Consider the following 26,856-nt stretch of genomic DNA (forward strand, 5'->3'; position numbering starts at 1 on the left):
ACCGCAAACAAGTTCCCGTCTCCGAGAAATATGACTTCTATTAAAGTATTATAAATCGATGTCCCGCGGAACGGAAATAGAGCGATATTCCGATGACTTCGGGGCGATAAGCCGAGATGGCGATTCGCCGACTTCGGGATGATGCCATACATGATATCGTTTGCTCATCTGCAAATGGTATCATCGGATATAGACTACATCCGTTATTGACGCATGGATCCATAGCATCACTCAAATTTAACTGGACATTGTGTCAACGAAGCATTTCCAAAACGAGGTTTAGCCTGTTAGCTTAATGTACGTGGTGAGACAGATGTGACCTAATGGAAATGTTTATCCAGACTTTCTATAGACACACTGCTTCGGGTTATCCGTCGACATAAGCGAAGACTACCTCACAAACCTGTGCAACAATAACAAGGATGAAGTGAAGCACAGTTGGTATGTAACATTCAATCACTAGATAAGACGTGGACTAGTCGGATAGCGTTGTTATGTCTCTGAATTGCGTCAACAGGCGCTTGTCTGGTGGTTGAAAAGATGCCTCAGTATATAGACCGAACTTAATTCACATATTAACTACCACTCAGAGACTCCTCAGAATAATTTCGTCTTCCATCAGATAACAATGAGTACCGTTCTGCCTCCAAAGCTGGCAGCAGTCGCCAATGTACCGACAGAGGTTACTGAGTCAAAGGATCCGACTACACACACGGTTCAAACTCTGCCTCTCGGAAAGCCTAGGAAGCATCGTCAGTTCATATGGGAAAAAAGAGACCACACCTATGATCCTGACGATACTGCCACCCAAGTATGTATCTCGCTTCTGGTCTATAAAGCTACTTCTAACGTTGCTTAGCCCAGTGTCTTTGATGATCCGGATGTCGCGACGGAGTACCAGCCTCCAAGCAATTGGTGAGATATTTACTTTCGATACAGAGATACTTGGCAAGACCGCATTACTAACATAATGTAGGGAGAACATCCATCGCTTCGACCCTCTGTCCCGATGGACTTGGAGAGAGGAAGACAAGATCATTAAAAAGATTGACCGTCGTATATTGATCTGGGCCTGTGTCATGTTCTTTGGGCTGGAAATCGACCGTGCAAACATCCACCAGGCACTGACTGATGGGTTCCTTACAGATCTAGGACTAAACACCAATGGTAAGCACGATACATATCTCTATTACGCCCGGTCTATCACTGACGGATCCTCTTTCTGAACGAATAGACTACAATCTTGGAAACACAGTCTTTGCTGTTGCTTTCCTCTCTGCTGAGCTTCCATCACAGCTCGTCTCCAAGTGGGCTGGTCCTGACCGATGGATCCCTACACAGCTCACGCTCTGGTCCGTGGTTGCGATGTGTCAGTTTTGGATATCTGGAAGGACCTCCTTCCTCATCTGCCGCGTTCTCATTGGATTCTTGCAAGGCGGATTTATCCCTGATGTGCGAGACATACTGTCCCAGTACACGAAGATACGCTAACAGGACGGCAGATTATCCTGTACCTCTCCTACTTCTACAAGCATACCGAAATGGGAGTGCGCCTTAGCATCTTCTGGATGTCGATGACCGCTGCTGATATCGTCGCTGCGTTCCTTGCCTATGGGCTACTCCACATGCGGGGTGTCCTTGGCTATGCTGGATGGAGATGGTTGTTCTTGATTGAGGCGAGTTGGCTGACTGGCACCTACATAATCTTGACACTGACCGTGGTGCAACAGGGTCTCCTCAGTTTGCTCATCGGTATTGCATCCTTTGCTATGATGCCACCTGGCCCAACAGAGACAGCTAACTGGATCCGTGGTAAGAATGGCTGGTTTACCGCTAGAGAGGAAGAGATCATGGTGAACCGCGTTATCCGCGAGGACCCCAGCAAATCTTCAATGCACAACCGAGAGAGAATCACACCAAAGTTACTGTGGAAGAGTCTATGCGACTTCGACCTGTGGCCAATCTACCTTATTGGTATCACCTCCATGATACCTCAGAATGTCCCACGATCATATCTTACCCTCTCACTCAGGGCTTTAGGCTTTGATACGTTCCATTCAAACCTTCTAGTTATCCCTTCTCAAGTTTTCACCAGTACGTTGCACCTGATACATGGTAGTATTGACTCCACCGCTAACATTATGTAGTGTTTACCATGCTCAGTATAGCCTGGCTTGCAGATAAGACGAAACGTGTAGTTGTGCTAGGCTTCATCCCCATGATCTGGGTCCTTCCCAGCCTTATATGGCTCCGCACATCCTACTCTATTGACTCGCCTCGATGGACAGTTTATGGGGTGATTACTGTCCTCGTATCATCTCCACTGACACACCCAATCCTCGTTGGGCTGGCCTCGCGAAATTCAAACTCGGTCCGTTCACGAACAGTTTCTGCAGCACTCTACAACATGTCAGTCCAAGTTGGTACCATTATAGGCTCAAATATCTACCGTCAAAACGATCTCCCCTTGTACCGTACTGGAAATTCAGTATTAATTGGGCTCGTGGGCTGGAACATGTGTGTCTATAGCGGAACGATCTTTTACTACCGTTGGAGAAATGCTTCACGAGATAAATTGTGGGAGTCGTTTTCAGAATATGAACAACTGGAGAAGATCCAACAGGACTCTGGTGAGGGGAATAAAAGGCTTGATTTCCGGTTTCATTATTAGATTAGTATCTCATGACCGGGGAAGGGCCACATTTAACGAGATACCTAGTCAGTCTAAATATCACGAGTCTACAGTCCCAATGCAGAACTGGGATCCCCTTTTCCTTAGTTATGAACTTTGCCATACGCCTTCCTGATAAAACATACAATTTACTATATTGTTGAACGCCTTTGCCGTACCTGCAAATTTATACTTTGTTCCACATACCGCAGAGGATTCATCTTATAATGTGGTTCTGCATATCTCAAATCACCGTTTTGTGTCCGAACCCTTCCAACCTTTGCAACAATCCACTGCTGCCATGAATGTATGGTGATTTTGATGTTTTTCACAGCCATCTCATTCAGCACCTCAGCAAAGACCTTCATTGACGATGCTTTACCAGCCGGGACTCTCTCCTCTCTCGCCCCTGCAGCAAGTGTTTCATTCTTTCCATGATACTCAGAGTCGCCTGTCTGCAAGTTGGCCTCGTTGGCTATCTCACTTTGCACCGTCTCGCTGCCCTTTGTTGCGCTCAGCGCGTCGCAACAATCAAGTACATGAACAACGTCGCAATCCGCAATGTTCAGTGTATGTGTGATTTGCGTCCAGTTCACCCCCTGAACATCATCACTGGTTCCACTACAAAGTAAACGTCAGTGAGAAAGCACACATCGCAATTGCAGCGCATCGAAGACTTACAAAAGAATCATGCCCCCGTTTGTTCGCTTAGCATGGCCGTTGTACAGAACTATCAAGAGGCCTTTGGGTCCCACCCATTTAATTTGCTCATTGATGCGTCTTTGTAGATACGAGTGTGCAGCGGAATTATTGGGTATTTTGACTACCCTTTCTACCGTGAAGTCAAAATGATGTTCAAAAACATCAGTCAGTTCCTGAAGCTCTGATTCTGCGTCCCAGCCGTCTACCGTGGCCCAGGTTATTGGCAACACGCTGACACGCACATAATTTGATGCATTCCTACTGATACGTGGGTAATGCCATATGTCCTCGCTGATGACTTGTTCCTCGTGTGAGAAGGCTGTAAGCATCAGATTCTCTCGAGTGGACCGTAAACTAAAAATCTCTGTAGAGGAACTCGGCTCCAATCGTCTTTGGACTTCAGCTACAAAGTCCCTGATGTCGATAGTTGCGGATGACGAGGACATTGTTACCTCCCTCAAGGTATCTGCTAGCACATGCGCAAACGGTGTCCCATTCTGTTTAGAAAACTCGGGAGCAACTAGAACTTGGACTATGCTGTTTGACTGGGGGTCCATGTCATCTTCAAGTATGGGATACCGATCCACCATCGTTTGCACAATTTTGTGGTTGCAGTCAAGGATGACAAGTATGTTAAATCCCAACTTGTCTATGTATTCTTGTCGTAGCTTAAGCCAGTCCATAAAGACAGAATTGACACCGTTCTTCCTATAAATGCCAACCCTAGATCAGTTCCCATTGTTGGTGACAGAAAAAATAGGGAGAAATGACTTACAGCAGCAACCGTGACTGGCCTTGCCTTCTGAGGCTATCTCCATATAAATAGAGTATGAAAGGGTTGATCATGCTTGAGTGGGTGATCAGGGCATTTGAAAGACTTCTTTTTAACACTTGTTCCCGGTTATGTTCCGGGAGCTGCAAAGGAACTGCATTGTATCCATAGTGTTCCCGTAGCACGCTCCTGAGCGGTTCGACGGGAGGGCTGTCAAGCCATGAAACTATCAACGCTGAAGGAGTCAGACGAGGCTCCATTGTAGAATTGACTTTTTTGGCGATTAGAAGGTTAAAGAGGTTCAAAAAGACAACAATTGACGAAGTTCAATATGATGACATTTTAGTAAGCAACGATATCTTTTCACGTAAGCACACATCCAAAGTCAAGCTAATATCCCTTCCACAGTTATTCACTTTTGTTACGCCTTTCTGAAAATTATGATGATGACCATATCTTAGTCCAGGGACGTACCGTATGCCTGACAAGACGTCGATCACAGAGGGTTAAAATGAGGCAAGCGTGCCAATCAGATATCGTACGAATTTCCAACATTGGCTGGCCTTGTTCAGAGCCCAATCGTAACAGTAAACGGACTCTAGGCGTTTCTAAGCTACTGCACAAGACTGGTGGCGACTTTTTTTTTGCAAGGGATACTTCTATCATTTGAAAGGGAATGATTTCAAGCCATGAATGGTTTCAAGCCATAGAGTGAAAGACTGTCCAGCCACGCTGTAATATATTGTATTTTCAATGTCCATTTGGCTTTATCAAAGGAGGGGAAATGCAGTTCTGCCCTGTCTCGTGATGCCACGTCTCACACATCGCCCAACCAATTATGCAGCCACAGACATTGGTGTCTCAATCCAGCTACCAGTGCGAGACAAATCAACCTAGTGCTTACAATGTGTGAGATAAACCAGGCGGTCATAACTCATCGAAAACACTTTGGTTATCTTGGAGTCTTTGTAGAGTTTGACGTCACATGTGCAAGCCGAGTCACTCGTGACCCTTTAGAACATTGATACCATGATGAAATAGGAAATCGCCGATGAACCTGCAATGTCCATTCCAATATTCGGGACGTATTTACAAGACCGTTTGGGGTAGGGGACAAGCAGATCGAGAATACTTCAAAGGCACTAGATATCAAGGATCAGAAGACTAACATAACAACGAAAGTGTGCACTTTCGTTGAAACACTGCAATTTACTAACGAAATGCTCAAGTCTCTTAGCTTACTTAGTCATTTCAGAAGTCCTTCATCTCCTTATTCGTATCGTCTCTATTCAATATGGCTAGCCCACCCTCTTGTGTCAAAGTCGTGGGTTCTATAAACTGGGACATTATCAACCGGATTGAATCACACCACGGAAATTGGCAACATGCTTCTTTCCCACACACAGCTGGTATAGATCCGTGTCCGGGAGGGCATGGCGTCAACCAGGCGACAGCCGTTTATCGAGCCAGCCATTCCAGACCATCTGAATCTTCCAGCCATTACAACGCTGCCGATCCCATTGGAGACGTTCAAGTCCACATGATTGGCATGATTGGTGAAGATGAAGACAATAGGGGCCAGAAGATTATAAATGCATTGGCGGACAACAGCGTCAACGTTGAGGGAGTACACCTGGCAAAAGGAGTCCGAAATGGATATGCCCATATCTACGTTGATATGCAGGGAACACCCAGAATTACTAATGATCCTCTGGCGAACGGTTATTTGACATGGGATCTGGTGGAGAAAGAGCTTGACAAGAGCCCCCCTGCGGACCTCATAATGGTTCAGTTGGAGATCCCTCAAGACACTGTCGAGAGAACCATTGACTATGCAAACAAAAAGCAGATCCCAATCATATTCAACTCTGCTCCAGTCTCCACTCGTGCCAGCAATCTTTATAAACATCCCCAGATATTCCAAGTCGATCATCTCATTCTAAACCACCATTGCGTCAAAGCGATCTGCGAGATAAGGGCACCAAGGAATGGATTCGCCCTCGATGATGGCATGACATCTATTACGGACATACAGGCATTATACTCCAAGTATTGCGATGACTTTCATCGACAAGGTGCACGTTGTGTGGTCATCACGCTTGGTCACCGTGGTGTACTTGCTTCTTACTTGGAACCACCAGACGCAAACGACAATAGTGGTCAGCGCACCTTTTTCTATCCTGCTACGAAACGGTCTGAAGAGCTTGTAGACGAGACTGGGGCAAGTGACGCATTCATTGGTGCGTACGCAGTAGAAATACTAAGGCAAATGAAAACACCAGCAAACCTGAACTTGCGACCCCGATCTTTCGACTTGGACATTGGGAGTGCAATAGAGCACGGCATGAAAGCAGGAGCACTGACGACGGAAAGTTTTGGGTCTTTTCCAGCTATACCTTGGCGTGAGCAATGGATGGGGCCAGAGATCAAATGGTTGACGGCTAATCCTTTCTTTATGCAATAAGAATCATTCGTTGTGTGTTATGAATTATATTTGTTATTGAAGTGAGAGACTGAGTTGAGTACATATTTGTGTGATATGATCAGGTAATTAGAGACGTGATATCCTTTGCGTTCAACAATTACATCCAAAGTTAATGAAACCTGTCCCACCATATTTACATATTATTGAATGCATAATCACCGTTATTCACTAGCTATAAAAGCCCCGAGCATAGCTGTGTATCTATATCAAATCAATGTGAGTTGATGCCAATCCATGATAAGTGTGGCCCCAATCTGGGAATAACTTACGTGACCAACGCCAAGACAAGATCGGACTTTGTTGTGTTTGTGGTTACAACAACTATAAACGATGTCCAAATCGTAAAAAGCACAAAAATACACGCACGTCCCGTTCTACTCTGAATGTTGTAAAGGAGTAAGGTGGGCAATATCAGCCACAAAGGAGTAAAGACTGTGAGGAAGAGCCTGACAATGTTGCTAACAAAGCTAGAGGGTAAAAGAACGATGGATTTGTTCTGAGTTTTATCCTGCAGTTAATTTCACAAATTAGTTGATAGCTTTAGAACCTGAATGATTCGAGTTTACCTTGTTAATTCGGAACTATGGTTTGGTAATTAGCATCGCATGGTGGGAGTACTACATGTACACTTACTCGCTTTACGAGATTTGGAAAGGCTCGAACTAATCTTTCCACCATGTCTTCGAGCGATGTTCTGTCATTTGCCTTCCACGCAAGAGCGATAAAGTCATTGTCTTCCAGGATTTTGTCGTAGACAATACTCTCAGACCTGACCAATGGTTTATTCCCTTGCATCCAGCAATGAACACTTCTCTTGTGATCTTCCTTGGCCTGAGGCAAGCGAAGTAGTTCTGAGAATCTGGTAACTGAGTCATCTATCAAAATAATTAGCCCGCCTCAGTCATGAGGTCACTATAGCTTGGACAATACTTCATACCATATTGTTTGAGCGTTTCTTGGACCTCTTTCATTAGTTCACGCCGTTTATTGTTTCCATCCTGGCGACGACTTGACAGATTTAGTTGAATCCCTTCTTCATCGTCGCATTGATGAAGTCGGGCTTCCAATTCTGCAAGCCGATCTTGTTGCTCCACGATACTTCGCATGTGGAGGAAGTCAAACCTCTTCACAATAGTGAAGTACTCATCGAGGGTCAAGAATGCTGCCAACTGCGGATATCCCAGGCGGTGACTCTCTACTATGACGTGTGAGAATATTTATTATGAGAAGTGCATGTAAGTGTATTACCTAGTCGTATCATGGTGGCGAGAGTGATGGCTAGCAGGAAGAAGAGTACTGAATCGATGAGAGCTTCACGTCTGTACACCCTGCATCATCTCAGTGACGTCAATCATTTCCAAAGTCATGCATCTTTATATTTATCCTCATGTGCCATCTTTGGTTCTTTAGTTTTACAGACGTTGTAGTCTGAATAATAACTTAACTGCGCTGAAAGGCAGTACGTGATCAAGGTCACGAATTAACACACGTCATATTGTAAATCCTGTGACAGCCTACCTGCAGGCAAGCCATGCGCTCAGCGCTAGACAGAATCACATTGAATCGGGAAAGGCATTTTGTACTCACATGGCTGAAAGGGTGGTCAAATATGCACAAGCATGCTGACGTGTCGTGGATGCATATTGCCACTACATTCTTGGTAGGCTGTGTCGTTTGACGATATGTCAACTACACCTTTCAATTCCAGAACATACGCTATTTTCTTCCCACAGACTTGTGAGTATTGCTTCACCTCCTCTCGCCAGATACGACTTAAAACACGATGGCCCCAGCAGCCAAAGTAAGTATAGTGAAGGGTGAATGCTTTTTTCATATAATCATCGCTAATCAGTAGTAATTTTCATCAGGACTCTCCAACAACAGAAGACAGTGTACAGCATTGGAAATCCTATGTTGAAACCCACACAAACACGACTGAGGTAAGTTGAGAACAACAAGTCAGACACTTTCTCAATATGTAGTAATTATAGAATGGACTAACAACACAAGTACGTCCTGGAAAGAAACGAAAGAGTTCTTATCACAAAGCCTGGTTTCGACCCGTCCACCATCTACATTATAGTCGAGGCTTGCCAGAATGAGGAGTACAGGGTAAAGAGAGATTCAGATAATGAGATTGTTGCAGAGGTAATTAAAAGAGTCTATATCAAACGGACCTTGTAGAGATGAACGTTCTTCGATAGGATATAGATGTTTGAATGTTTGACTCATTCGATATTTGCAGAGATATGAGCTCAACAATAAATATTTTCGATACCCTATAAACAGAGACTACGAGATCAATTAATAACAATCCATCCTAAGTCTTAGTACATAAGAATAAATAGCCTAAAAGGTATAGTCTAAGTAGCATAAGCTGATCTAGTAATTTCATCTCTTATGCTTCCAGAGGCCAATTCTTCTAATGCTCACAGAAGCTGTATGTCTCGCTTCTCCAATTCGAATCGACTTTGGTCTGAGACCGACTCCTCTCTTCCATCAACTTCAACCGATGCTCCTTGGCCTCCTGCAAAGACATGGGCATCACACAGTCGCCGGCTTCCCTCTTGACCATCTCCATCAGCTCATTAGGCAAAGGCCTACCTTTTTCAACGGCAGCTTGGATGCCGAGATGATCAGGCGCAGCTTCGGAGACGATCGTCGCAATAGGATGAGGAATAGGAACATTCTCAGTATTCCCAAAAGCTCGTTCCATCCACCAACTGTGTTGCTGTGGCGGTACATTGCCTGTGTTGATGATCCGAGTATGGGGGTCGATAAGCCACAGCGCAATAAATCGGCGATGGCCCGGTTTTGCCTCATCCTGTAGCTTAAATGACGAAACACGATGGTGGAAGACATTGGGGAATGCGAGTAATCTTCCCTCCTTGGTCTCAACTTTTCCATACTGTTGCAGACAACTTCCCCCACTTAGGTCGGTGCCAAACACCTGCTCCAGCCAAGAGTAGGAATCTTGACCTACCTTTTCCTGGAGGTCCCATTGGTCATAGGTTGTTTGCATGCGGAATGCAAGGGAACTGGATGTCACGTTCTCCGAATCCAGATAGTAAAGAGCTGTGCCGACAATGTGCTCGTTCATCTGGCCCTCGACATGCCATCCACCGGCAGGGAAGACGGGTTTGTCTGGTGTCAGCTCGATCGATGCCATCTTGACGATGACTTGGAGGCCTCGGTCTTGGAAACGCTCCCGGAGTGACTCGCCGGGCTTGGTACCATAATTCCAAGCCTTGAACTCTGGTGCCTCAGGCTGGATCGGTTCCCTTATCTTTTTCCAGTCGTGATGCTGCTGTTCTTCCTCGTCCGAATACACCTCATCATCGCTATCATCGCCGTCTTCGTCCTTCTCTGTCATTTTATCCCTCTTTGGGACATCGTCGAGCGATATGTTCCAGTTGGCTTCTTCTTCATCATCGGGAGTCTCAGGCTTGTTAAATCGAGGCTTTGTTCTGCAAGCGCCAACCATCTTCCAATCGCGATAACAAGGAACGGAAAAATCCCAAGCCGGTAGCGCTTTTTCAACAAGCTTCTCGATAGTTGCGTAAATCTCGCGGTGCTTGGTAGGATGGAGCCCATTGATATAGCTCGTGAACTTGACGCTTCCATCGTCCTGAAAGCTAACATTGGATGGCAGCCACTGATAGGTATCGGACCAGTTCGAGTTGTCAACTTGGACGCCCCCCATACTGGCGAGGAAGGGGGTTTGGGATGTATATGAGGTATCGGGCTTGGGTATAACCTCTCCTTTACCGCTCCATCGGTCGATGGCATCCTCAACACCCACGACTTCTTCACGAAAGACTCGAGAACGACCATAAACGAGTGGATAGAGAGAAGGGTGAACAAGATTCTGGACCATTTCGTTGGTATTGGGGTGCCAGTCAGGGTCATCCTTCTGCTCAAGTTTGAGCTTTGTGAACGCAGCTTGGAGGCTTTGACGAAGAGAATCGTCAATATAACCATCGGCCTTGACAACAGAAGCACTAGCGTCTAGCGTCGGTACTAGACCGGTTTTCTCAAAGAACTTGGCCTTTGCGCGGAGCTCTTGAATACACTAGAGGGCGTAAGCGGAGATGAACTCAAGACTAGATAGGCTACTGGGTAGGGTAGCAGAAAGGTTGACACCCTAAGCCTTAGGATATAAAGATAAATAGCCTAGAGAGTATAGTCTAAGGGGCATAAGATGACCTAATAATTTCATCCCTTATGCCCCTTGTGGATACCTTTTCTGATACCCTCAGGATAGAAACTTACAAATTCAAGGCATTTCCTATCGAGGATGACTTTGAGTACCTTTCCCCGGACTTCTGACGGGACAATGTCATGATAAAGAGGCTCAGTAGGAAGTGCGAGAGCCTCTTCAATCCATTTTTCGGCGATTGTCTCGTCAAAGACTTTGACATGCCAATCAGGCTTGTCGGTCAATTCGTTCATGACAATCATCATTGCAACCTCTCGTACCAGAAGGATTTCAGACTCAGATCCGATGCAGCTGGAGTGAATCCCCATAGGGTAGATTTCGCCGTTGGTATCTTGGTCATAGTGACGAATATCGAGGCCTAAGCCTGGGTACACAATTGGGGAGGCTGACATGATGATAGCAAAAGAGAAGAGAAGAGAAGAGAGTTGATGTGGTTGGGGATGGTAAAGGGAGAAGGAAGGAAATTATATACTTGTATAGTGACCGTGCATTTTGTTAGAGCCAACAGACTTGTGCAGGGGTGTTCTAGGCAGCAGGTGGATCTTGATGACCTATTCCCAAATGAACAGAGAAATAATCTCTTTCTCAGCTTCAAGGCTAAAGAAGGCCAATTATCTAATATGACGAGAGAACGCGATTAGCCTTTATATTGAGAATGTCTTACCAACATTGGGGATATCGATATGTGGTTTCCATTCTAAAAATAGCTCTTGGGCGGTTTTTAGTTAGTTGATGACTGTATTTGCTACCCTGGAGTGATGGCTGGTTCAACAAATGAGACAAGTCTGGTACAGCTAAACCACTCCTCTAGCACTACCTACTGTGAAATAACTTCCTCTCGAAATCTTCTAGATATTGAATAACTATTCTATGGATATACTAATATTTCCAGGTGAATGCAAAGCTTGTAAGATCCACGACCTCAAAAAGCTTCAGTTAACACAGTGAAGTAGTCACTCTAAGAAAATACAACTTCAAATACAAAGTTTCGCATTCTTTGTTTCTGTGTCTCTATTCCTCCAATGACTGTTGCTTCTAAAGAATGGTAATGTTCTATCTACACTGTACCTTTTGCGGTTATGCTCTCTTTTGCTTTATGGTGGGCTATTGTCTAGTCGTTTTATCTTTGTGGAATGCCAGTGTATGCTTTCACACAGGAGCATTGCCAAACGCTAACGTATCATTTATGATTCTCGTCTACCTGTTCAAGTCGGCGCCTGGGGAGCTGTGGCTGTTCTGAGTTTACATATTGATTCCATCTCCATCAATCCAGCAGTCAATTCTTCTCATATTCTGAGGCCGAGGTGCTAACAACAGGCTTCTATGGACCTTTCCAGTTCGAGGTTAGTGTTCTGACACTTGGAGCATAAGTAACTAACTAAATACGGTTCAGTTCGTGTTCTGATTCGACAAGCTTCAAATGGTCAATCTCGGTTATGCAGTCTGACAAACTCCACTGTCAGAATGGTCAGAAACAGACGGGGTTAACATAATATCTCAGCCAAGCCTCTTCTCCCGGTGAAGACGAACGTTAACTCGTCTCTACAACTGTCATTATTTGGTATCACTCTTTCGAAAGTCTGCTTGCATATATCTAAGATGGAGACAAACTGGAAGCCCTTTATGAAGTCCACTGCCGATGATTGGACAAGCATCCCAGACCCTGCTCAGCGTAAGCGGATCCAGAACAGGCTATCTCAGCGGGCTAGGCGTAAGTACATCGATATTGTCCCACTGCAATGAAGGTGTGTAGCTGATGGTGTATTGAAGGTATGAGACAAAAGAAAGCGATAACACAATCCGATTCTGGAAGCGTGACTACGGACGCCTCTTCTGCAGGAGATGCCATGCCGTCCCCTGACCAAGGGCAATCTTTCGCTCAACATGACTTAAACACAGTTGTGGTGGACACACTCGGAACAAGTCCCTTGGCAGACAGTCACTTCATCATTCTGGCAGACATGACCGCCTGCGCCGCTCTCGCCGTCATCGCCGAGTGTCTCAACCTCGACTGTCAACCACGGCCAGGCTTCCACATAAAAGCCCTATTTCTGGAGCTTCCATCAGCTATAGCGCCAACCGATCTGCAAAAGCTGGTCCCACACAAGCCTTACTTGGACATGTTGCCGTGGGCGTCGTTGAGGGACAAGCTGCTCCAATCCGTATCTGTTATCAATGAAGACGAATTTATGGCCGACATGCGGAGTGGTAATTTAAGGGTTTGGGGCCAGGTGCCGTGGGACCCAATGGGGTGGGAGGTTACTCCTGACTTTGCAAGGAGGTGGTGGTTTTTGATGGACGCGGGTATTGTACGGACGAGTAACTTTTGGAGGTCTCAGAGAGGAGAGCCTCCTTTGACTATACATGCGCTGTAGTAAGATTCACGCTGCATAAATATGTGCATAGTAGTTCGTTTTTGATCTTTAATTAAGTGGTTCCGACATGGTAAAGTCTGACAGCCCTGTGTTCTGACAAGCACCTTTATCTCGCCGACTGACAACCATGCATGTCAGACTGCTCGAAAGAGTAACTGTATACTGCAAAGACAATAAGACATTGGTATAATACAAGGACAAGCTGGCCCCCCATTCCAAACAAGCAAGACATTCCACTACATAAGTTTAATCAACGATATTTCCAAGCATTTAGCTCCCAGATCTGCTACCATGAGCGCGACATTTACACAACTATTTCCATCGAAACCCGCCTATAAGGAAGAACATATACCATCATTGAACGCGAAGGTCTTCTTAGTTACTGGCGGCACCAATGGAGTCGGTCTCGAACTCGTCAACATACTCTACTCCAAGGGCGGCACAGTCTACATCCCTTGCCGCTCCGAGACCAAAGCAGCAAAGACAATAAAGACCATTCAAACTTCTCATCCCGACAGCCCTGGTCAACTCAAGTATCTCCCTCTCGACCTCAATGATCTCACTTCAGTGGCAGCTTGTGCCTCTGCCTTCCTGGAACAAGAGACTCGCCTGGATGTGCTGTGGAACAACGCTGGCATAAGCTACGCACCACCTGATGAGGTTACTGTCCAAGGATACGAACCCCACATGGGTATCAATTGCCTCGCACCGTTCCTTCTCACCAAGCTACTACTCCCTGTCTTGAAACGCACAGCAAGCATTTCGTCTGAGCCGTCGACAAGAGTCATCTTTGTCGCCTCGGGCATGGTAGACTCTTCACCACTAGGAGGGATACCATTGGAGGAGCTTCACCCTGGAAAGCCATCTCGAGATCTAGCAAGGAACTACACTATTTCTAAAACAGGAAACTGGTTTCTAGCATCCGAATTTGATCGTCGAATGCGAACAGATGGGATTATCTTTATTGCTCAGAACCCAGGAAACCTCTTGACCAACATCTGGGAACGTGTTCCATGGTTTCTCAAGGCACCCATCAGAATACTGCTGCATCCGCCGATAAAGGGTGCTTACTCAGAACTTTGGGCTGGCCTCAGCACCGAGATCAAGCTTGAGGATGGTGGTCGATACGGTGTGCCGTGGGGGAAATGGCATCCAGGTCCCAGGAAGGATCTTTTGCTTAGTTTGAAGACCAAGGATGATGGAGGAAGTGGTGTTGCGGTCGCTTTCTGGGATTGGTGTGAGAAAGAAACAGCCAGTTTCGTGAAAGATTGAAAGAGGCAGGGTGAGAAATACTTTACCTGTATGATTCTATGTTTTTGATAATCAGGCCTAGGACATTGGGAAATTGAGCTGAATCGGTAGAAGCAGTCTTTTTGGTCATTTTAGAAACTGTTATTATTTGCTGGGAGTTAAGAACAGTTTATTGATTACGCACATCTTACTTATTGTTCGCTTGTGTATTCGACAACATCCTCCCAACATACTCCCAACAAAGTCATTTGTCGTAGCTGTTAAGTCTCACTAATCATCTTATCAGTAGCTTCCCATGCAGCGTCTCAATGGTGAAGTCTATCAGAAGAGTTTGACTGCCGAATAAAGATATCTGCTTGGTATCACGCAGAATCTCCAGGACGTCTTGTGGACGTTGGTCTTCAACATCCTTCATCGGCACCTACGGAAGAGAGCTGAAGCATTTGCATCTGCTGAGCAGTTCAGCTCTAAGAACATTCAGAAATCAGACCAATCGATAAGAACAGATATCAGGGTTTCCTGGAACAAACCCCTGCTAGTCTCCATAAGACGGTCTAAACAGTGCGGCCGAGGGGTCTAGATCGGCGCCCTTGAGAACTATCGAAACTCTCAACACAAGATGCTTGCTTTTACAGAGCATTGGTTGTGTCTCGTTATTCTATAAAAAGAAAGTCGTTTCCCCCGCCTTTTCGCCTTGATCAATGTCAATTTATCCTACTGTTGTTTTATCTCACCAGGGTGATCAGTCTACCACAGAACAGTAACCATGATCGCAAAGGCTCTTCTTTCCTGGCTAGCGGCTTCTGCCACTGTATTTGCCGTACCTACCGCTGATCTCGATGCGCGAGCCTGCACTACCCCTGCAAACTCACTCAAGAACCCCAGCTTTGAGTCCAGTTTGAGTAAGTCATCGCCCATGATTGTGAAAATGATCGACAGAACTAACGAGCCTCAGCTTCTTGGGTATTCAAGCCCACATATGCCAAGCTCGGCAGTGCAGCTGTCGTGACTGGTGGTTATAAAAGTGACCATGCAGTTCAAGTTGGTGCAACTGCTGGAACCAACGATCCCACAAGCTACAACAAGCTGTACCAAACCTTCAAAATCTGCAAAGCATCGCGCTTCCAGCTATCATGGTCCATGCTCCTTCCCAAGGATGGGTCCAAATACACATCGCCTAATATTCCCGGACTTTATGTCGAGGCTCAAGCACCTGATGGTCTGTGGCATCAATTGGGAAATTTCCAGTTTTCTTCAAAGACATTCAGCAGCCAGATTTTCTCTCCAAGCAAGAAGGGTACACATAATATCGATTCATGGGCGAATTTTGTTGCGGACTTTCCCACTTCACAGACTGGTACTTGGACTATCTCGATGGAGTGGTATGCTCAACCGACATCTGGGAAGACGACAACGTTGAAGGTTAAGATGGATAACTTTACTGTCAAGCCGAAGGCTTAGTTCGAGGACGATGTTTATACGATTGTAGATATGCTTCCCATGAGTATGGTTCTTATACAAAGGCTTTTATTACTGTACTGTGTTGCATGCGCTGTCGTGACTCGAGTATCTGAAGAGTACAAATCTCGTCAAGTGCTGACTAATGACGGTACCGCATGTAGACGACGTTGCACGGCAGTAGCTGGAGTTTCTGGAACCACATGTGACACAAACCAAGCAACCGGGAAGAACGTGTTCGAGAAAGCCATCCATGGACACTCCTTGCACTGGACGATGGGTACAATAGCGTTTAACTATTGGGGTTCACATGTGGTGCGATATCTAGCATGACCAGCCTTCACTGATAACAGCGTGACACTCAGTATGAACATGGCAATGGTAAAAATATTTGTTTTGTAATTATGTTTCCAGATCAATGTCCAAGCCTCCTCAATCAAAACCAAAACTCTCATAAATAAAGTATTTATATCAGATACTAGAAGAATATCGTCGAACGCGCCGTGTATGTTTTCCCATGTGGTTGAACCAATGTATCTATTTCTACCTCTGCGCATCTAGCTCATTCAGACAGGTCATGATGCTGATAGAAAATCAAGATATAGTACTGTCTCACAGACGTGACGTTCTGTTGTGATGTCTAATCCATTATTTTCTCCTTTTGTGGACTTTATGGGACATCATATCACGAGCAATAATGGTCTACTCGTTTCGACCTGTCACCTGTCCATTCTGTCCTCCCCATCCAACTTGTCGGATCGGACAGCCGTCTCGGCGAAAAGGTTCTGGAATCGAACCTATCAAGTCGGATGAACTTGCCGAGTCGAATGAGGTGCTTGTCGTGAAATTACTGATCAAGCAACATGATTGTAGCTGGCCAGAGACGGTTGGTCCGAGCGGTGTTCTCAGTCGATGATGTTGATGAAAACGGCAAGACGTGAACTACATCTGGGTTCACGGTACATAAGAAAATGCAGATGTTGCCATCTCTTTCGAGCGCCTTCGACTTTTCTTTCTCATTCCTCCTTTTTTCAACGTTAGGAGACTAGCGTCATCCAAGACTTTCACAACAAGCACCTCCAGAGTCTCGTTCTGTGCGGCCTGCCCATGCCAGCTTATCCCCAAGGCTCGTTGATCACTGTCGAGAACTTGACTAATAGCTTCATCATGCAATCCCATCTTGAACCATAATGTCGGTAACGATTGAACACAGTATTCGCAACTGTTGGTATCTCAATAGCGACAGATACTCTGCGATTCTTTGTGGGTTTCGATCTTGTGGCCTGATCATATTGTATGATGAATGATCGGTCAAGTCGATTCTGGGTTCCGGTCGGGAAAGACTGTGCACCTCCCATGGCAATGTTGATGACACTGCTTCGATTCAAGGATTACTTGACACACCAGCAACAGAATGCGTCCCGTTCGGCCGTTGCGTTGCCTTTGCATAGAAAGCTTCTCTCCAATCTAGCCACCTCCGTAGCGGGCAGAGAGTGTCGGGACACTCCAACATTGTGACAAAGACGAACATTGGTTAAACTGACCACTGTTCTTGTGTTGCGAAAATGGCAGTGACGTAAGAAATCTCTTGATCAAGGTAGAGAACTGAGAGTGAAAACGTCGAACTCGATCCGGATGGCCAAAGAACGACTGTCATCCGATGTCGAACCACCACGCCGTGCTGCTCTGCCTGCGAAGGTACCTCGAAGTAGGTACTAAGTAGAGTAATGACACCGGACAAGAGCCTTACATTCGACATGAAGCTGTTCATCAGCCTGACCTTCAAATCACTGCTGAAATGACGCTGTCTGTTTGATGTAATGCTTCCACAGTGTTTGTCTTTCGTCGCTTCAGATTCCATGGTAGATGATTTGATATCATGGTATGACGGGAAGCGATTCAAACTCTTTGTCTCGGAGGCGGCAGACTTCTTCATCTTCAGCAGCTCTAGGTGGTGGGCTGCCTTAGGGTCGTCTCTAGCCTGCTTCTCGAGAATAGCGCGGGCTGAGTGTCATAGAGAACGAGGGATCAGTCGTCTCCAGGTAACTCGTTCGTTAGATAGCAATGTACACCCATGTCGTGTCCACTGAACGATCTCCGAGGAAGCCATTAGGTTGTAATACCGGAAGTCACGGATAGGGTGACCTAAGGTATTGGGTGGAAGACTGTCTCTTCAATTCGGTAGGTCAGGCCCCTTGGCTGACTCAGCCTCTTTGGGCCGGGTCGGGATAACTATCATCGCGACCTGCCTGGTTCTGGGCCATGCTGCAGGTTGTTTGGACTTGATTGGATCACCAACCAGTCTAACAGGATTATCTGGTTGTGACGATTGATATAGTAATCGAACTCAACATATCCGTTAACCCTGTCAATCATCTAAAGTGTCTGGCGAGCTGATTACAGATATTCCAGTGCCGTAACTTGTCTGATGCTTCAGAGACCACTAAGAACTAATCTTTAGACCAGTAGAAACTAATCTTTAGACCACAGCACATTGTCTGCGTCAAAGTAGTAGTCGAAGATAACGAAGCGACTGAGGTGGTCCAATGACTCGACCACTGAGGGTTGGATCAACCGTTGATGGATACTTGGACTTGTTAAACGAACATGGGAGCCACTGGTACTTCATGTTCACGGCTCATTGCCGTCAGTCACTCCTGCAAGAGATTTACAGGCATGGAAGGGGTACATGTAATGCTCTAGGTTCCAGCTGATGTTTGTTGTAACTGATCGGATACATGCCTTGCACATGATTGCATTCTGCGACCCCATAAAGTTGATGAGGAGCCCCTTCAGCCGGTAGGGGTGGGTGATATCGCCTAGTTGATAGAAGAACCAGCCATGCGGGTGTGATAGGTCTGCTGGAATACAGACTTGATTCATTGTCGACTTTGTACTGAGGACCTGAAGATAAGGTTTCCATCATAAATCATATTTTTGTACTGAGGATATTGATGAGATTTTCAAGCACCTCGTCCTTGGGCCCATCTCGTGGCGCCGTCGACGGATATCTTTGCAAGTATCTGAACAGGCCACCAACGATGTACCCATCATGCCTGCAATTCGACAAGAGGATTGTTTTGTAGGCAATCCTAGCCGCAACAGTTCGATGTACCTGGCGTGTTTGGGAAAGGTACTCATCGCCAGGTAGGATATGGGCTGACTCAGTGTAATTCTCCTTGGTTATTCCTCAAACCTATCCACAAGGAATAAAAGCGATGTCGTATTCGAGGTTCCGCAATTTGGCACGGCGAGTAGTCCGGCCATCATGTCTGGCACATGGAGTAACATCACTCCCCGAAAGTTGGGAGACTGGTAAAGCCATTGGGTGTAGTGGCCCCTGTTCAGATGCAAGAGAAAATTAAAATTGACATGGAGGGAGGGACAGTAGAGGGAGACTATTGCATGTGACTCAAGACCTCGATTGTGTTGGTAGTCTTCCAGAATAGCAACGGCATTGATTGCGATAAGTTAATGCCTGCCTCGAACCTCTTCAGCCTTACCAATACATTGGCAAGTCTGTTTTTTGCTGAGAGCGTCACCAGACTGCTAGGCTCTGTCGCTGTCTTCTGAAGTCGTAACGCATCCCAATAGTGTATGGTCATCATGTCGAAAAAGAACCTTGCATCTTCTTTTCAAGTGCCCCATCACAAAGATGTCACCGGCCTGGACTCTCTAGGCTTTCGACTTGGGTTCGATTGTGTTGAGAGTTTTTGTCATCTTGGATAACAAAACGCGATCGCAGGTCGTGATACTAATCTAGGACCAATATCCCCAAATCGAGCGAGAGCCGACTTGGGTTCATATGAAACCATCGACCTTCTTTGGGCCGCGAGGCTGAAGTACGTCTTTGCAAACTTCCCACGAGTCGAAATTCTAAAGACTTGCGGCTTGCTCGAGCCTCTCCCTTCTCCGCGACAAACTGAGCAGAGCCTTGGCGATTTTGCTGTCCATTCTCTTGTACTCCTGTTCTTCGTCGCAAATGATGATGGACAGATCCCGCAGAAAACAGTTTGCCACCGCGATCGCTCTGGGGGTATTGCCGGCTGTCTTGACCCAACATAAGTTATGCCTCCTAGGCTTACTTTATGAAAGACTTCAATGAGAAATGCCGTTGAGTTCCCACAGTCGGTGTCCAACATGCCAATAAGACTTTGCTGCATGGCTTTGTAGTCAAGCCATACCGGAACCAACGTCCAAGTCACGAACTATCTCTGTCTCCTTAAGTTAAACTTGCCTTAAAGAGATGTGGCCGCGTTGATCAATCAAAGGTATCGATCTCGGAACCAAACGACGTCTCACCGAACTCAGCAATCAAATTGGTAACTGCAACCTTGAAAACGTTGGCAGGTGTTTCAACAATTTTGCGTCATTGATCCGTGATAAAGACAATGAAGCCGTGATTCTGATCGGCTTTGCAGAGCCATTGGTCAATGTGACTTGGCATTGCCGCAAAGTTGCTGGTGGTTTCGAACGCAATCCAAGTGTCCATCTCGATTCGAACTCTCATCCAGGTCGCTTCTTTGATTTATCATTTTGAGACGCAAGGGCCTCGGGTGATTTATGCAACATGGAAGGTCTGACCAAGACAATGGTAATCGCCGGATTGTGTGGAGAATGCGCATGTCTTTTCCAGTCATGAGGTTGCTTGTGGCATCCCCCTAAAGAAAAGTGTATGGCGGACATTGGGTACTGGGCAAAGGACTGGGCGTCTCTGGAGTCGATCCAATGCCAAATGTATGAGTCAGGAACTTCATGAGGGATAATAAAGGCAAGTACTGTGATGCCATTGTCGATTGTTTGTTTGTTTCGTTGGAATTGTCCTTCCTTTTTTGAATGAGAACTGGGCGATGGGCCATGGTGATGATGAGGTGAATTCTTGCTTGGTCCTCCGGTGACCATACTAAGAAAGTGGGTTTTGTGGCCAACTCTTTCTAAGATACTAGAGGCCTGCAAGTACTCCAGACCTGAGACTTTTACATCCAAGGTGAAGCAATTGATGAACTCTTTAGGTCCATCCTTAGGCTTGGGCCAACGCTCATTCAGCGTCATGACAGCGGGCTGCAATTGCTTCGGATCGGGATCGCCGAAAACGAATAGAGGAGACAAGGTGTTTCCCCAGATACACATTGCTAGACCCAAGTCCCTTGCCTTGTTGTATCAGGTTCTCGATACCGATACATTGGGGAGAAGTCATGTTGGTATTAGAATAATGATGGCAGTTGTATGTGTAACAGAAAGTAGCCCATCGTTGCGAAGTCTGGTAACACTGTTAGTCTCTACATCACCGAGATACAAGATAAAGAGTACTCACATATGATACGTCGATGAGAGTTTGAATGAAGGGGTATGATTGATGTGATCGTTGATGATAAGGAAGGTTCAGCAGGAAGCGAAGAAGGGAGGTTTAAGAATGAGGAAAGGTGGTAGATGGAGCCGTTGATTCTTCCACAGTTGATAAGAAAGATGTGGAAGGGGAGTAGTACGAAGCTTGTGGCGGAGAAACAGCACGATCAGCTTCTCGAATAAGGTGTAGTATTCTCTTCTCAGCAGGCACGTGTAGGCTCTACATGCCTCGCTGCGATGTGCATTCGTAGGGAGAACTCCAAGACATTCTCACAAGGGGCAACCCTTGATCTGACTACCCATAGGATACCTATCGTCAATTAGTAGGCTGTTTCATGGAATCTTTGAAGCTTCTTACCATTTTCAAAACGTTTGGACCATTGGACATGATGTCGTAGAAAGCAGGTCGGCCCGCACGACGAAGTAAGTCTTGGACAAAAGAGGAATCGTCTATCTGACCTGTGATGATAGAACCATGATGGCCCAGGTTTCCAACAGGAATTATGTGTTTCTGGATCATTCAATGGTATAGCTTGGATACATTCGACGACAATGTTGAAGAGTATTCGATTGTCATGACACATCTCCTGTGCTCGATGGTGGAGCCCGACCGCATGATACATACAAATGAACCACTGTGCTAGAGGAACGTTAGAACATGCTTTATCGGGTGTACATGATGGACCTACCAGTAGAGTATCAGTGAACAATAGAATCCAGGATTGTAACACGTCTTCTTGGTCTGCGCAATCGCAAATGGAATGATGTGCGCGACATCTGGGACTGTTGTGGATAATGTGGCTATCGCTCGAGGTTGTGGAGTTCCTCCTTCTTACGTCTATCTTGCTTCTCTAGCAGTTTGGCAGACTACGAAGTGGAAGAAGATTGTGAGGAAGAGAAAGTTGTGAAGTAGTGGGATGAGAATGTGAAATGTAGGTGGACAATTCCAAGGTAGTGATGATTATGAAGTGGTTGCACTACAACAATAATGCCGTAATCCCTAATGCGAGACCGCTCTCTTTCATGCTGCGGCTTGGTTCATGGATTTTACCTCGCTGTCGCTATGATGAGCTTCTTCCGTTCTCTAAAATGTCGCTATTGACTTCTGTCTGGATGTGATTAGAGATATCGGGGAGCGTATTTCGACGGATGCTCTGTAGAGAATCGCTTGAGGGTGTAGAGTGCGATATACTGAATGAAGTGCTGAGAAATAGTAAAGCTAGGTCTTGATTAGCCTCTGAAGACAGTGCTTCTGCAAGAGTATATACCTGATCAGATAGTTCTGGCTGACTTAGTGTAGTCTGAGATGATCTTTCGTGAAGAAAGAGGTGATGTGTGTAGTAGGGTTGATGTTGAGTCTGTTGTTATGCGGTTGCTAAATGTTAAAACTGGATCTTGAATTGTAACAGCGGTAGTACTTACCCACAATGGACAGCGTATTGCTGTTGACGATCTAGAAGTCCACAAATGTAGGGAATTTGGTGAAATTTGGGAAAGTATTGACCAGTCAGACATGACCATGGTAATGAAGATAGTGGAGATGTTAAAGTGAAAAGGCACTCTGGGCATGAGTCAGCATTAGGACAAGGGGAGAAGGACAGGCATTGGTGACACAGAAGAGTTCGGATGATGAAGCTCTGTTCATCAGAGCCAGATAGGCAAGACATCATCGTCCAATAACATGACGATAGAAGGTGACAAAAGAAAAAGACCATACTTACTTTCAGTAATGGAAGAGAAAGATGAATGACATCGAGTTATAGAAAAGGAAGGGGACCATCAATGCTGGGCTGAGAAGACGGACAAAATGGAGGTAGCTTGGTGTCTGAGAGAATAGAAGATAGACTAGAACATGAAGAGAGATAAGGAGAAGAGACTGTGACGGAGAAGGATGAGAAAAGAAAGAAACGGAGGAGGGGGAAAGATGGGATATTTGACCTCCAAAAGTCTCAACTCCAGAACCAATACGTACCAAGTCAATGACGCGGAGAACCACAAATCATCTTGACGAAATGTCGATGCTTCTGCTTACCAGGAAACACGGAAGGGCAGAGTGTTTGGAGACGGAGATGTGTAGCTTCGTATCGTGGGAAACAGCAGATTGGCGGCAAACGTTGACGGTACGTGCTTGAGTCTTTGCAAGCTGGTCAAGGTGAGGGGAAGTCATTCCATGAGACAAGTGATTTCTACATCATATAATCAGCATGTAACTACTAGCTGGCGATTAATGTCGCTGGTCTGCTAATTGAGTACGTCTTCTATCATGTTTTTGGTGTTGAGCTGACACTCCCAATTCTTCTTGACTCTACGACTAACATGAGAGAGAGCACGAGCATCTTCTGCGGAGTCATCATATCTCAACATTGTGACACAAACGTGACACTCAGCAGGGACCCTGGTACATAATCCCTGCCAGCAATGACAGACCTCGGAGAGCGCCAATCTCAAGTCTGTAACACTGTTGCATCAGGGTATTCTTCAATCTTACGGTTTCCTTCCATATACTCATGGTACTGGTCAATAGAAAGGTTGGCCTTCTAAGTCTCTAGGCAACCCTCAACAAATACTCTGAGGAGCTAAATCTAGATGGCATGGATTGATCTACCAGTTTCGTCTCCCAGGATTCCAGTGGTGGATTGTTCTGGTATTCTCAGGTCATGCCATTGCAGATCGGCAATTGGATTTGCAAGCACAGTGATGCAAATCGAAGTAATGTTTGTGCTCTCCGGCGCATTGACACGCCCTGTGACACAGTGTCTGGTGATGCTGTTGGACATGCAGATCTGTGTTGTCGCCATAATCTTGGTTGTTCGAGCGTTGTGCACTACGTATTGTTTCTACCCAAATACTTTCGCCAATATCCATATCACATAACAAACGCTCAGAATCACATTATTACTGCTATTATGCTTCGCAATAGATTCCATATCTCTTGTGCTTCCCCTCTTTGTTTTCCGGTCTTGCTGACCTCTGTGTATATGGCCCATGCTCACGCTTGGAGCGTGTCTTTCCGTGAAAATTTTTCATTGGTGATATCTCACGGAAGCTTGCGTTGGGAAATCCGGATGCAGACTGATTGTTCCCCGTATAATATCCAATCATGGAAAGCTACCCATTGGGACTGTTTCAACAGGACAGCTAAGAGAGTAAAGGTACGGGGGAGTAGTGTCGCTTTGTCCTGTAGTGTGCTTGGTATGTCAAAACGGATTGGAATTTGGTTAGTGACTGTTTTCTCTACATTTCGTCTTCTAGTATTTAATTTAGTTACAGATATGTAGCTCGTTTGTCGTGATTTAGTAAAAGAGAAGAGTGAAGTTACACTCTGACAACCCCGGTGGGATATTCGGCCAAGTTCACTCTTGACACTTAATACCCTCAATGTGACACAGGGCGTTCGGAAATCTCATCGTCACACTGTGACCCTTGGCTTCAGTGCAGCCTCAACACTTTACAGGCGAGAGTGTCTCTAGATTTCACGCGATGGACAATCTGTACTAGCATTTCAGAATTATCCCAGCAACTAGTTGCTGCTGTTATGCTCACAATTACAGCCATGAAAGGTTTGCCGACAAGCACGATTGGCAATCTAGCAGAATCTCTAGAATTTACATTGAAGAGGCAGAGCCTTGTCTCGGACAATTCCAGAGACTTCCATGGAAGTCTGGCCCACTCCATTCTCACGGACTGCCTTAGTCATACACCGACCAAGCATTTGGTGGTTGGTACAACTTTAAGCAAAATATGCCTTCATGACAACCAGTCACAAACCAGGTGCACAATTCCATAGCAAAGGCTATCAATCACATTGAACCTTATGTCCCAGCAACTATCCAATCGACTGAGTGTGGGGAGAAACATAAACTCCGATTCCCAACCCAAGGTTCGGAGCGCCATCGTGAACCACACTTTTGTTACATGAATTAAAATTAAACGTGATATTTTATTTTGTAAACAAAGTTTTGGCGTAAAACTCGTATGGTTATAAATTTTCACATTCTCTTCCTCGTCAATCCTGAATCCGATTTTATGCATATTCAAATCATAAACACCCATGACAAACAAGATGGACTTCTTATCCCGACTACCCGATCTCGCATTGGTCAACATCCTTGGCCATATGAATTCTGAAAGAGACATCTTTCATCTGATAAGCGCATCACCCAAGTCTCTCAGGATCTATATCCGTTACCGACATACAATCGCACGCCAAAGACTCTCCATGATGCTCCATCTCGATGTCGATGGCTCCATACTCCAAGACGCTCAGGCCATCATCAACTTTCCCATCATCCTCGGAGACTCATCCAACCTTCGTCGCGATGTGCACCGATGTCTCGACACTTGGAATGCGCGGGGATTTCCCAATCCACTGATACGGCAGTCCAACCCAGAAAGTGTAACTCTGGTTCATCACTTCTTTGCTCGACTGATCTTCTTTATCGAGGATTATATCTCCAAAGCCTCCGACCCCTTTCCCACGCGAGCTTACATGACACTCCCAACGATGAGCCGCCTTGCCCCCACCATGCGATTCAAAAGTCAGGAGATTGACGACATAGAGCATGTATCTTTTGCCGATTTAGACCCGTCAGTTCAACGTCGTCTCTTGCAGGCATTCATAAGGTTTGAGTTTCGTTGCAAAATTTACCATCCATATGTGTGGCATCTACTGAAAGGGACCGCGTATGAGGACATGATTTTCAACACCAACAAAAGTCTCTCCATGGAAGAGCACGAGGAGATATACTGTGTCAGCGAATATCTCAGAGGGATGTACAGCGCCATAATCGCTCATTCCGATGACCATATCTGGTTTCCGGGTCGACCATCACCTACGACTGACCATGGACTACTTTTCCCAGACACTTATTATATAGAATTAACTACATTTTTGTCTGATGCCGACTTGGACTTGCTCACCTGGAAGCCAATGCCAAGCCTCGGTCTTGACCCTCTCAGCGCGCTGCTTCAATATCTTGACTCGCATAGCAGTTCGAGACATGACATCAGAGGCCGGGTTGAGAATATTTCGGACTATCAACCTTACAGTGTCTGGACGGCAACCAGCCAGTTCATTCAGCAACACCGCCTTTATTTTGTTTCGACACAAGTTCGTAGATTGGCCGCCGCCACCGAGTCCTCGGACAATCCCATGCAATGGAGATCTCACTCACTAGATGACTTTGACCGACAGATAAATCTGCAAATCTACGCAACAGTCATGTACCGTCAACGAGCCGGGATATTCTTCACAGGTTCAGTTGGGCGTCAACCAAATCTGCCATCCTGGGACGAGTTCATTCGGGAGGAAGAGCGGGTAAACCACATTATGGGCCTGGAGGAACGCCGGCAAAGGCGAAGGTGTCATAAATGGCGGGACGACTGGGCAGGGCGGAGATTGAATCGTCCCTCCGAGGACGATTCTAGCATCAACCAAGAAAATGAGGAGGGTTATGATGATGAGAAAAATGGTGTGCAAACGACTCTCCTTGATGACCTGCAAACCCGGTTTTTCAAGCCACCGAGTAGGTAACAGAAGATATTCTCTTACATAGGTACCTAGGGTGCAGAAATAAA

The 26,856-nt window shown here is 45.9% G+C and overlaps 11 protein-coding genes across 11 annotated transcripts; 7 read left to right on the forward strand and 4 right to left on the reverse strand.

Annotated features, from left to right (window-relative positions):
- Positions 1-628: 628 nt before the first annotated feature.
- On the forward strand, positions 629-2,574 carry FGSG_07722 (uncharacterized protein; the record flags this gene model as incomplete). The annotated part of the gene is made up of 7 exons (XM_011329223.1): positions 629-811; positions 860-915; positions 977-1,167; positions 1,256-1,452; positions 1,503-2,094; positions 2,148-2,488; positions 2,530-2,574. 7 exons carry the CDS (start codon positions 629-631, stop codon positions 2,572-2,574), a joined length of 1,605 nt encoding a protein of 534 aa, XP_011327525.1.
- A 201-nt stretch (positions 2,575-2,775) lies between these two features.
- Positions 2,776-3,963, reverse strand: FGSG_07723 (uncharacterized protein; the record flags this gene model as incomplete). The annotated part of the gene is made up of 3 exons (XM_011329224.1): positions 2,776-2,803; positions 2,879-3,292; positions 3,353-3,963. 3 exons carry the CDS (start codon positions 3,961-3,963, stop codon positions 2,776-2,778), a joined length of 1,053 nt encoding a protein of 350 aa, XP_011327526.1.
- A 1,476-nt stretch (positions 3,964-5,439) lies between these two features.
- On the forward strand, positions 5,440-7,013 carry FGSG_07724 (uncharacterized protein; the record flags this gene model as incomplete). Its single annotated transcript, XM_011329225.1, has 3 exons — positions 5,440-6,385; positions 6,803-6,846; positions 6,915-7,013. 3 exons carry the CDS (start codon positions 5,440-5,442, stop codon positions 7,011-7,013), a joined length of 1,089 nt encoding a protein of 362 aa, XP_011327527.1.
- A 144-nt stretch (positions 7,014-7,157) lies between these two features.
- Positions 7,158-7,891, reverse strand: FGSG_07725 (uncharacterized protein; the record flags this gene model as incomplete). Its single annotated transcript, XM_011329226.1, has 4 exons — positions 7,158-7,211; positions 7,264-7,505; positions 7,568-7,828; positions 7,879-7,891. 4 exons carry the CDS (start codon positions 7,889-7,891, stop codon positions 7,158-7,160), a joined length of 570 nt encoding a protein of 189 aa, XP_011327528.1.
- Positions 7,892-8,413: 522 nt separating this feature from the next.
- On the forward strand, positions 8,414-8,938 carry FGSG_13200 (uncharacterized protein; the record flags this gene model as incomplete). Its single annotated transcript, XM_011329227.1, has 4 exons — positions 8,414-8,431; positions 8,499-8,570; positions 8,641-8,778; positions 8,876-8,938. 4 exons carry the CDS (start codon positions 8,414-8,416, stop codon positions 8,936-8,938), a joined length of 291 nt encoding a protein of 96 aa, XP_011327529.1.
- Positions 8,939-9,052: 114 nt separating this feature from the next.
- FGSG_07726 (uncharacterized protein) lies at positions 9,053-11,241 on the reverse strand (the record flags this gene model as incomplete). Its single annotated transcript, XM_011329228.1, has 2 exons — positions 9,053-10,702; positions 10,903-11,241. 2 exons carry the CDS (start codon positions 11,239-11,241, stop codon positions 9,053-9,055), a joined length of 1,989 nt encoding a protein of 662 aa, XP_011327530.1.
- A 1,207-nt stretch (positions 11,242-12,448) lies between these two features.
- FGSG_13201 (uncharacterized protein) lies at positions 12,449-13,224 on the forward strand (the record flags this gene model as incomplete). Its single annotated transcript, XM_011329229.1, has 2 exons — positions 12,449-12,560; positions 12,620-13,224. The coding sequence occupies 2 exons, from the start codon at positions 12,449-12,451 to the stop codon at positions 13,222-13,224; spliced, it is 717 nt and encodes a 238-aa protein (XP_011327531.1).
- A 291-nt stretch (positions 13,225-13,515) lies between these two features.
- On the forward strand, positions 13,516-14,496 carry FGSG_13202 (uncharacterized protein; the record flags this gene model as incomplete). Its single annotated transcript, XM_011329230.1, has 1 exon — positions 13,516-14,496. The coding sequence occupies one exon, from the start codon at positions 13,516-13,518 to the stop codon at positions 14,494-14,496; it is 981 nt and encodes a 326-aa protein (XP_011327532.1).
- Positions 14,497-15,241: 745 nt separating this feature from the next.
- FGSG_07728 (uncharacterized protein) lies at positions 15,242-15,936 on the forward strand (the record flags this gene model as incomplete). The annotated part of the gene is made up of 2 exons (XM_011329231.1): positions 15,242-15,377; positions 15,431-15,936. The coding sequence occupies 2 exons, from the start codon at positions 15,242-15,244 to the stop codon at positions 15,934-15,936; spliced, it is 642 nt and encodes a 213-aa protein (XP_011327533.1).
- Positions 15,937-20,439: 4,503 nt separating this feature from the next.
- FGSG_13203 (uncharacterized protein) lies at positions 20,440-21,063 on the reverse strand (the record flags this gene model as incomplete). Its single annotated transcript, XM_011329232.1, has 1 exon — positions 20,440-21,063. The coding sequence occupies one exon, from the start codon at positions 21,061-21,063 to the stop codon at positions 20,440-20,442; it is 624 nt and encodes a 207-aa protein (XP_011327534.1).
- A 4,279-nt stretch (positions 21,064-25,342) lies between these two features.
- FGSG_07729 (uncharacterized protein) lies at positions 25,343-26,842 on the forward strand (the record flags this gene model as incomplete). Its single annotated transcript, XM_011329233.1, has 2 exons — positions 25,343-26,804; positions 26,835-26,842. 2 exons carry the CDS (start codon positions 25,343-25,345, stop codon positions 26,840-26,842), a joined length of 1,470 nt encoding a protein of 489 aa, XP_011327535.1.
- Between the last annotated feature and the right edge of the window lie 14 nt (positions 26,843-26,856).

This window comes from Fusarium graminearum, chromosome 4 (genome assembly GCF_000240135.3).
Source record: "Fusarium graminearum PH-1 chromosome 4, whole genome shotgun sequence".
In the NCBI taxonomy this organism is placed as follows: domain Eukaryota; kingdom Fungi; phylum Ascomycota; class Sordariomycetes; order Hypocreales; family Nectriaceae; genus Fusarium; species Fusarium graminearum.